This window comes from Spermophilus citellus (genome assembly GCF_964194105.1).
Source record: "Spermophilus citellus genome assembly, chromosome: 4".
In the NCBI taxonomy this organism is placed as follows: domain Eukaryota; kingdom Metazoa; phylum Chordata; class Mammalia; order Rodentia; family Sciuridae; genus Spermophilus; species Spermophilus citellus.
The window spans coordinates 199,717,630-199,728,837 of record NC_138185.1 but is presented as its reverse complement, the minus strand read 5'-3'; the positions used below and the strand labels follow the sequence as shown (position 1 = coordinate 199,728,837).

The 11,208-nt window shown below is 36.6% G+C and overlaps 1 protein-coding gene across 7 annotated transcripts in view; it reads right to left on the bottom strand.

The window, feature by feature from the left end:
* Nucleotides 1-329: 329 nt before the first annotated feature.
* YLPM1 (YLP motif containing 1) overlaps nucleotides 330-11,208 on the bottom strand; it is a 74,368-nt gene continuing 63,489 nt past the window's right edge. For 4 of the 7 annotated variants that reach the window (XM_081290676.1, XM_081290677.1, XM_081290680.1 and 1 more), the window contains 3 exons: nucleotides 10,483-10,613; nucleotides 3,363-3,545; nucleotides 330-3,030 (listed from right to left, as the gene is read on the bottom strand). In XM_081290676.1, the coding sequence (XP_081146802.1) occupies nucleotides 3,399-3,545; nucleotides 10,483-10,613 (278 nt within the window). In that variant the 3' untranslated portion in view covers nucleotides 330-3,030; nucleotides 3,363-3,398. Of the gene's footprint in view, nucleotides 3,031-3,362; nucleotides 3,546-10,477; nucleotides 10,614-11,208 lie in introns of those variants that run through there. The other 3 variants (XM_081290678.1, XM_081290679.1, XR_014021556.1) reach the window with 2 other exon arrangements.

The following is an 11,208-nucleotide window of genomic DNA, read 5'->3' as shown; positions in this document are numbered from 1 at the left end:
TGCGACACAGAGCCTGGCAAGATTTTATTTTTGCTAATGAACTCTTTCTGGATTATTCATTGATATCTTAATCAAAAATGTCAGGAAAATGTAAATCAACAACAATCACGGGCTGGGGATGTGGCTCAAGCGGTAGCGCGCTCGCCTGGCATGCATGCGGCCCAGATTCGATCCTCAGCACCACATACAAAGATGTTGTGTCCACCGAAAACAAAAAAATAAATATTAAAATTCTCAAAAACAACAACAACAAAAAACAATCAGGTGTCCAAAACCAGACTACTGTGTATTATTGATGGCTTCCAATTTTGGGGGGCATGGGTGGGGTACTTGACCACTGAGCCACATCCCCAGCCCTATTTTGTATTTTATTTAGAGACAGAGTCTCACTGAGTTGCTTAGAGCCTTGCTTTTGCTGAGGCTGGCTTTGAACTCCCAATCCTCCTGTCTCAGCCTCCTTAGCCGCTACACCCTGCCAATGGCTTCTGATTTTTGTTACTCGATCATTAAAATGTTTTAAATGTCAACATAATCCTAAATGATTCTCAAATAGAAAAATTTCTGCATCTACCAAGTTCCTTGTACAGGAAGTTATGAATAGAGTTAAATCAGAAATTTTACATTTAACTTAAAATATCTGAAACATCAGACTATTTTGTATTAAGACAGAAGATTGAAATAAAACTAATATGATTAGGGGGCTGAGGGATATAGGTCAGTTGGTAGAGTGCCTGCCTCACATGCACAAGGCCCTTGGTTCAATCCAGCACCACAAAACAAACCAACAAAAACCTAATATGATTAAAATAAAAATTTTAAAACATACCAAACAGCTTTCTGAGATAAAAAAAATAGTAAGTAGATAAACTGAAAATATTTGTCTTATCAAGGCATTTTCTCCACATACCAATTTTTACAAAATACTCTTTTGAGCTTTCTATTCTATTCTGCTTCTGGTGATAATGTAAGTTTACAAATTTCTTAACTGTTCATACTGGCCTAGAAAAATCAGTATTAATCAACTGTATCTATTATTTTCTTTTTGGTCCCTAATCTTTTTTCATAAATTTCCTAGCATTGAGTTTATTTGTCATACCAATTTCCTAAAGCAGGTAATGCTGCATTAATGTTAATGTGTATCTTCTGAAAACAGAAAGAAGCCATGTCTGACTGTTGATTCTTCTCCTTCCCTCCGATATAGGAACACTGACACCAACCCGATTCACAGGTGACCTTCACTCCTTATTTCATTGGCATTCTGAATACTATAAAAAAATTAAGGACAACTGAAATAAAGCATCTGCTAGAAGAACACAGAGGCTTCCTATTTCTCCTGAATTAGAGAACACATTCTGGAAGTTTTATTTTTGATGAGGAGAGACACTGGGTACCTTTAGTAAGTCTTTCCACAAACAATAATTCTATGGCTATCTTGTACCTTCTCCCATCATAATAAAGGCCCTGAGAAAGACTGGTATTTAGAAATGTATCATAGGCTAATAAGCAAATCAAAAAAGCTACTAAATACTACAAACACTGGAAGTTATTTAATGAAGCAAATTATACATTCAATATTGACTTGTTAATGAATTTAAAGTCTTAGCTTTAAACATTCAGAATTCCAGGGAAGATACAAGTACAGAAAGTTGTCAGGGTTTCCATTAAATCAGTCTTCAGTACTCTAATATCAAGTTGGTGAACCCAAAGTGATATTATTGGGCTGCTAGTAAATACTTCTATTTACACGGTATTTACTGTAGATCATAAAACAAAACGATTTTCATCTGTGGGCTGAAAGAGAACACTTCAAAATGCTGAAATCTTAGGTGAACACATTTACAAACTGCTTAACTGGCTAACAAAGTGAAAATGGCATTTAAGGAAAAAGGCTTTTTTTCAAGCTAGAAGATGTCTTTTTTAAAATTGTAAAACGAGAAAGGGAAGAGTCCTCTTTCTGGGTGTAAAGAAGGATGGCATTTGGGTTTTAGCCTTTGTGTTCCTGGGCTCTACCTTGCATTACCACAGAGAGGAAATTCTGTGCAGAAGGCCACATGTTCCAAAAGTGAGCAATCTGGCAAGAACCTGAAAACCTGACAGGCTTCAAGGCTGCATGTCAGAGGGCCCTGCATCTGCATGTTCCTGCCCTGTGATTTTGATTCAAAAATCAACATTTCAAGTTCAAAGTAAGGCAATAAGCTTGAGTTCTGTGGAGTACATCAGTTATGTTCACCAGGATTCAAATCTAGATCGGGGGAAAAAAAAAATCAAAACATAATATAGCATTAAGAAAAAGGAAAGAAGAGTGGGAAGAATAGAGACCCCACCCCCTGAAAAAAACAAAAACCAAAACATTATGTTACAGAACAAATATGCTCCAGAGAACTGGATGAATACTTGAACTTGGTCTCTATCAGTCTTTAAGACACAAAGATAAAGAAACAAAGTATGTATAAAACAATGATGAGTGTTCTGAACACCACTGAACCTTACATTTTACAACATATGCTATAGAACCATTGAGCTACAATAATATTCAATGGGAAAGAGGCTTTGGGATGTTCAGCTTGCATGTAATTAGGTCACACCATTTTAAAAATTCAATACAAGAAAAATTAAGAAAACAAGAAAAGGGCCCATGCTATGTAGCCCATGAATCTCATTGGCTTTATCGTGAAAGTTTATTGTTTTTAATCCTAGTACAATCAGCTACCAGTTACATATAGTAAAAAACAAAAACAGCCACAAAGCAATGATGATAGAGATAGTCTGTGATATTGTACAGAGGAGGAAATATTCAGTCGGAATCCTCCAGTCCCCACCTGGCTTTATCACTCCCACCCTCCCCAAAATAGTTTTAAAAATTTTTATTTCTTGCTTGGATACAGCAAGATTCTAATACCTCTTGGGGACACTGGAGAATTTTAAAAACTAAAGCAGTAGAAACAAAACAAAAATGGAAACATGGAAGCAAGGTGACACACAAAGAAGATCCATGAGGCCTTGGCTTCAGATCACCTCAAAGCGAACCACCTGGAAAGAAAAGAAAAGATTGTTATGTCAGGAAAAAAAAAAAAAAATGGCAGAAAGTTCAGCAGGTCTCATTATCACAATATGACTCCACTTTTTCTCCAATCCACAGAATCCAAGCTTTTCTCAAGTTCTATATTTTTATAAGCAAGCCAGGATTACAGAACATTGCTTTCTTTTCTAATATGTTATTGTAAATGTTAGCAAAAAACCAGTTCATACTTACTCTTTCAGAATTAGAAAATAGCATTTTTAGTAATGCATGTTGTCTTCTTTATCTTAAACCCTTTGAAGCAACCATATAGTAGGTTATTTATATGACTGGGTACTCTTACCTTAAAGGAATAATGATTCCATTCAAAAACTAAGTCTCATATATATTTGGTTCGATTGAGGGCTTTTTCAGCCAGGTGGCCACTTTCATCTGTAATCTTCTCCCAATCTGTCTGTCCGACCACAAAACCTATGGCCCTTTTCCTATCTGCATCCTTCTTTTCTTCCAGGTCTGCCCATCTCACCTAAAGAGAACATAGCATTAGGCTGGACTACAGAGAAAAATATATGCAAAAGTCCCCCTCCCTCTTTGGGTAACTTCAGGGGCAGAATGACACGCATGAAACTCCAAGTTCAGAACATAGTAAAAATTAACCCAAGAGATCAGAAGAAAGCTCTGTTATCTTACTTAAGTCACCAAGTCCTAACCACTGTAGCTCTTAAGCAGTTCAGCTCTTGGCTCAGTCCTGCCTTCTCCACCTCCTTTGTCACTCACAGGCCTGTCCTTTAAACTCACAGGCCTGTCCCTGCCCCTTTCTTTTTTAACCCGAAGTACTAATCTTTGATTAGTCTTCCTGCCTCTACTCACCCCCTCCAATCCACTCTACCATAGAGATTTCCCCCAAATACACAGTTGTGACTCTTATCTGTTTCAAACTCTTCCCCTAAGAAAAAGGGTACCTTTAGTAAGTCTTTAAGACAAAGTCCACGTACTCAGATCCCACTTGATCTGGCCCCTGTCCATTTTGTGGCATCTCTGGCCAGTGACGGAGATAAACAACAGACTTATTTCTGATTCTCAGAGCACGTCAGTCATTTCATGTTTAATTTTGCAAGTACCAGTCTTTCTAGTAAGGTCTTTCCCCAAACCTTGTTCATCTGGCATGAATGTAGTCATCCTTCCATACTTTATCCCTTTTTTTAAAAAAAATATTTTTAGTTGTACATGGACATAATACCTTTAATTTTTTTTATCTTTAGGTGGTGCTAAGGATCAAACCTTGTGCCTCACACATGCTAGGCAAGAGCTCTACCACTGAACTACATCCCCAACCCCAAATAATCATTTTTAATCATTCCTTTTCTGAAGTTCCTTTAGGATTTCAACATGTCTACTTCTGAATTTCACACTTCAGTGTAATTACCCAATTATAGATCTATCTTCTCCATATAATTTATACACATTGAGTCGGAATCCCTCAGCCCCCACCTGGCTTAAACAGTTAAGCTATCACTCCTACCCTCCCCAAAATAGTTTAAAAAATTTTTATTTCTTGCTTGGATACAGCAAGATTCTAATACCTCTTGGGGACACTAAAAACTAAAGCAGTAGAAACAAAAAAAATGGAAACGTGAAAGCAAGGCATATAAACTATATTTTTTTTTGTTGATTGTTTTTTGAGATGGGCGTCTCATTACGTTGCCAATGCTGGTCTCAAGCTTGCAAACCTCCTGCCTCAGCCTCCCAAGTAGCTGTGTAGCTTGTGCCACACAGCACTTGGCCTTATAAACACCTTAGTTCAAGGACTGAGTTTTATTTATCTCCACAGAATTAAAATTTCTTGAAATCTCATCTTAAGAAAATAGAAAGCTAGTATTATTACCTTCATACATGACATAAGAGACCCACTGACACAGCTGGCAGGATTACAACTACAGATATATGATTCAGGGGTATTTCCTGTTGGTGGTATTCTGATTTTTTAAAAAAAATGAACTCTTACAATATTATATTAATTTTTTTAATTTGTTTTAATCAGTTACATATGACAGTACAATGACCTTGACATATTATACATTTGAATCAGATGGGATATAATTTCTCAGAGTATACAGGTTGCACAATCACACTGGTCATGCAGTCACATTTATACACAGTAATGTCTTTTTCATTCTACTATCCTTCCTATCTCCCCAACCCCTCCCCTCCCATGACTTCAAATACTGAAAGGCAGACTATGACTCTGCTACTTGTAATGCACAGTACCAAAGACTGTATTTTAAATATGCTTGTGATTTATTTATTATCTGTGACAAAGAAAGGAAACGAGAGCATCAAAACTCCATGCTCTCAGCCAGCAAGGTGGTGCATGCCTGTAATCTCAGTGGCTCAGGAGGCTGAAGGAGGAGGATCATGAGTTCAAAGCCAGCCTCAGTACTGGTGAGGTGCTAAGCAACTCGGTAAGACTCTGTCTCTAAATAAAATACAAAATAGGGCTGATCAGGATGTGGACCAGTGGTCGAGTGCCCCTGAGTTTAATCCCCGGTACCCACCCCCCACAACAAAAAAACCCTCCATACTCTTTATATTGGAATTAAACATGCATTATTGCTCTAAGGTATACTGGCCTTCCCTTTTCCCATCTGCAGGACTGGTTATGAAATGACCAGGCTTCTCCTAATGCAATCATGTGGTCAAAGGGATGTGTAGGAACTATAGCGGGGAAGGAAATAATAACACCTCTTTTTTAAAAAATAACTTTATTTATTTATTTATTTATTTTTATGTGGTGCTGAGGATCGAACCCAGGGCCTTGCATGTGCAAGGCGAGTGCTCTACCACTGAGCCATAACCCTAGCCCCGGCACACCTGACTCTTCTTTTTTTTTTTTTTTTTTTAAAGAGAAAGAGAGAGAACTTTTTAATATTTATTTTTTAGTTTTCGGCAGACACAACATCTTTGTTTGTATGTGGTGCTAAGGATCGAACCCGGGCCGCACGTATGCCAGGTGAGCGAGCTACCACTTGAGCCACATCTCCAGCCTAGGGGCCTTGTGCATGTGAGGCAAGCATTTAACCAACTAAGCTATATTCCCTGCCCCAATGCGGCTTTTTGTATCCAAAGATCTCTGGGCATTCTACACATCAAAAAATAAATAAATAATTTAACTTTGGTTAATTCATAGGCACTGGTAGTTCTACTTGGAATAAAGGATACACATTTTACTGAAAGATGACTTGTGGTGGGGAGCATAAAGGATGTATGGGCAGACTATGACTACTGAACAAGGAAAAGGTAACCAGCTCACAATAAATTTAAACTCATGTCTGGGGCATTGATCAATATATATTCAGCACAGAGCTAAATATGTTGATCAATCTCAACCTGCTACTTTTAAAGTTGCACTTTAGATTCTAAGTGCTTAAAACCTTGATAAAATGGAAGAATATGGGATTAGAAGAAAAAGTATATTATTTTTTAAATAAGCACTATGATTATGCATGAATTACTAAGTTTTTTGTTTTGTTTTTTTTGTAAGACAGAAACTTTTATTTCCAGGAACTGTGGATAAGTAACAAGTCAAATTTAAACATTCTATTTGAAAGATGGGCAGGGGGTGGGGAATTACTAAGATTTTTGAAACTAGAATTACAATATACTGGAAGGTGTTACATTTTTTTCACCTCTCTAATACATACTGATGCTGTATTAAAATTACTAATTTACATGCTGGATTCTTCCATTGGAGGTCAGCTCCTTATGACTTATTCACACAGACAATCAATTTATAAAATGAATGAAAGATCATCAAAACACTAACAATAACAGGAATGAAATAATGGCTTTCAACCAGAATGGCTCCTTCTTTTCTTTTCATTTGAGACAGTGTCTTTCCCTATTTCCCTAATAGCCTCAAACTTGCGACCCTCCCATCTCAGTCTGCTGAGTTGCTGAGATTACAGGTGTGTACCACCATACCTGGCCAGAAATGGCTTCTTGAGTCAGTGTCCCTTCTAATTTTCCTAAAGGTACTTTTGAGGTTTATAGCCCAATGTCTTTCTTTTTGCCACTTAACTGTAAGAAAAATGTGTTATAATATAAAAAAACCTTGGCTAACACTCTAACATTTGATTATATATATATTTCATCTATTATTACTAAAAATATTTCTAAAATATACAAATTTGTTAAACAAGGAAAATGTTCACCTTCCACAGTCATAAAATTAATACAAAATAGCGGGGCTGGGGCTGTGGCTCAGTGTAGCGCACTTGCCTGGCATGCGTGAGGCACTGGGTTCAATTCTCAGTACCACATATAAATAAATTAATTAAATTTAAAAAATACAAAATAGAGTCCACATGAGCTGCCATTTTATATCCAACTAAACCTGAAACTTCTTAAAAACAAGTATACTTTAAAGCCTAGCCATTTAGGTAAAATTTCTAATATGATCAACTCTACAAAACCACCTTTTTGTTGTGGTAGAAGTTAATCCCAGGAATCCATATGGTATTTGTAAAAAGTTGAACTACTGAAACCAAGAGACCCAAGAAAGGAATGGAATAATGTATGCTACATTCTTGCTACTTATAAGATCTTCTTTCCTTGGGCCCTGATATTGATTTTGGTGAGTGGTTTGAGAGTTAAAAACTATTTAAAATCAAGATATGAGGCAGAGGAATGAGATTAAAGAGGAGCCATTTTAGAACTAGGCCATTAGCCATTTAGAACTACGATGTGCACTCCTCGGTTTTCTCTTGTCACCCAACTTGACAGTAAACTGCAAGGGATCATAAACTTCTTATTGCACAGGTGACAGATATCTAAGTAAAAAAAAAAAAAAAAAAAAAAAAAAAGTCTCATTTCAGATTATGTGTTACCAAAACTACACTGAATTATTATTCTCAAATCACTTCCAAAGCAGGTGTGCCACTTTTTTTTTTTAACTTTTTTTTAGTTGTAGATGGAAGAATATGGGATTAGAAGGAAAAGTATATTATATTTCCTCACTATCTTCATTTTTATTTATTTATTATTATTTTTTTAATGTGATGCTGTGGATCCAACCCAGGGCCTCACACATGCTAGGCAAGTGCACTACCACTGAGCTACAATCCCAGATCAGGTGTGCCACTTTCTATTTCTTTCTTTTTTTGGTACTGGGGGTTGAACTCAGGGGCACATGACCAATGAGCCACATTCCCAGCCCTATTTTGTATTTTATTTAGAGACAGGGTCTCACTGGGTTGCTTAATGCCTCACTTTTGCTGAGACTGGCTGTAAACTTGCAATCCTCCCACCTCCTGAGCCGCTGAAATTGCAGGCGTGCATCACTGCACCAGGTTTCTTCTTCTTTTTAAAATATATATATATATTTTTAGTTGTACAGGGACACACAATATCTTTGTTTATTAATTTATTTTTTATGTGGTGCTGAGGACTACTGAACCAGTGCCTCACACATGCTAGGCAAGCACTTTGCCACTGAGCTACAGCCCCAGTCAGCCACTTTCTATTTCTATTGACCTCAACCTTAAAATTGGAGTAACAGGCATGATCCAAATAGTCCTTGGGAGGGGCTGGACACAAATGAAAAGCCATTATAAGGGTATCTCTTCCTTGTTCCCTCAAGCTACACAGACAAGAGTGGGCTTATGGGCTGTCTGCAATATTTGAAATAGTTTTGAAAGCTGGATTCTTTGAAATGGAACACACTTTCATGAAGATTTACTGGCATTTTTAGTCTCTTTAGAAAAAAAAATATTTTAGTATTCAACCATTGAGGAAATTCATGAAAAAATACAAAGAAATCATGTGTAAAAAGTATCATGTACAACCCCATTCTTAATAAAATCTGTCAGAATGATAAATCTATTCTATGACTTTGCAGCTTTAGTGCTAAAAATTCATCCTAAGGTAATATTTGCAAAAAGATACCAAGGCTTATGCCCCATGATTTCTACTATAGTATCTGTATTAGCAATAAAATGGAAATAGCATAGACATCCATTAATAATAGACTGGTTAAATAACTACTTGTACAAACAAATAATAGCACATTGGGCAGCTTTTTAAAAAGAATGATAGATCTGTATATACTTACTTATATCAAGATACAGAAGAAGAAAGTTGTTCATAACAGTGTATATATGATCTCTTTGCTTTGTTAGTTTGTTTTAAAAGATACACATATATATCACTTTAATTGAATCCAATATCTATGTGGTACACCCATCCCATGTCCTGGCTTCATATTTCTGTTCCCTTTCATAGTAAAACTTCCTCTTCATTTGCTGTTATATACTTCTTCTCCAGTATGCTCCAAATTGGCTGTTGCTGCTGCCTCTTTCTTTCTTTCTTCTTCTTTTTTTTTTTTTTTTTTTTTGGTACAAGGGGACTGAACCCAGGGGCACTTAACCAATGAGCCAATCCTCAGTGACACTCTAATAAGATATAAAAAGAGCTAAGTTGCTGAGGCTGGCTTTGAACTCATGATCCGCCTACCTCAGCCTCCTAAACTTCCTCCAAACTGGCTTCTGTCTCTCATCTAAGAGAAGAACATACAGGAACCCTCATGTTGCCAAATCTAATGGCCATTTCTGTTCTCAATTTAATTGTTTTTTTCACTTTAAAACTGATTTTTTCTTCTTGAAACACTTCTATCTGAATTTCTAAATTTTGGGGTCCAGCATCCCATTTTCTTTTCTATTTAAAATTTCTCCTTGGGCAAGATCATTCAGTTTCATGGTTTACCATTTTTCTCAAATTCATTATTTCAGTCTGGTCTCTCATGAATTTCACACTTGTAAATCTAATAGCCAATTTAATATTTTCACTTAGATGGATTTGTATCTCATCTAACCTAACCTAACCTAATCTGAGATGGGGTCCAATTATGCTATCCAGACTGGCTTGATATTCCTAGACTCAAGTGATCCTCCTGCCTCAGCCTTCTGAATAGCTGGGGCTACACTACAACCAGGTCTTTACTTAGATTTCTAACAAAACTTAAGCTTATGACTCCCTCAGAGTAAACAACATCACAAACATTGGATGTGCATTGCCAGAACCCTAAGGAAGTCACTCTTGATCTCATCTACCATTGGACCCTCCCCATAAAATCCATTAAGAAGTATTACAGATTCTCTTTAACACCCTACTCTGCAACCCATTCTTACCTTATGATAAAATAACATAATGGTTACTCCCAGCTCCTTTAAAATTGACAACATGCAAACCATGTAAGGTTCTGTTCTCCAATTTTTTAAGTCACTTGCACATTTTGACCTAAAATTTGTAAGGTCTCCCTTCTTTTTAGAATATGTAATGTCATACAGTATCAAAACTAAAATGCTCTAAAAAATGGCATTCATATAATTATCTCCTCATATTTTTCTAAAATCTGATGCTTAAATGGGTCCTTTATTTGTTGTGAGTTATTAACAAAAGTCACTTACCCTCTTCTTCCCAGGCTCAGAAGCACGAGTTTCATAATCATCAGGGAGCTGAAGATAATCCTCCATTCTGCTGGCAATCGCCTCCCAGTCACGTTTCCTTTTAGTACCAGTCCTCAAGCCATCCAACTTGTCTGAGGGACAAACACAGAGCCGAAGCATTAAGGAAGAGTGTGAATTTGTACACAACACATATACAAGGGAAAAGAAGTCTGGAATACTTTCAAGGGGAATTATCCATATTTTTGAGTGGAGCATCACTTGCAGATCCAAACTATCTTCATGGCTGAGAAAAATGTCAAGTTCTGTGCAATTTCCACGGTCTATCTGATGTTTGTACTAGCCACTGTTACATTATGATGCTGGTTTAAGTAACAAATAATGGGCAAAGCAAGAAAAAGCACTTGTCTTCTGTCTTCTCCTTGTTCTCCCATGCTCCCCAATTCAAAGTTTTGAATGAAAAGCTGGATTTTTCTAAGACAATTACTTCCATTCTTTTTTTTTTCTTCAACACATCATTAATACCATTCATTTCATCTACAATTGTGTGTAATATTGTATCATATGAAAAGTAAGCACTACCAAGAACTTAGTGATATTTAAGAAGATTTAAGATGTACAGTTTCTTAGGATTTGGGCTGCTGTGAGAGAATTAAATCATGAATTAATGTTTATAAATCAGATGACTATATGAGATTGCCACTTTCTCTGGATACATCATGAAATACT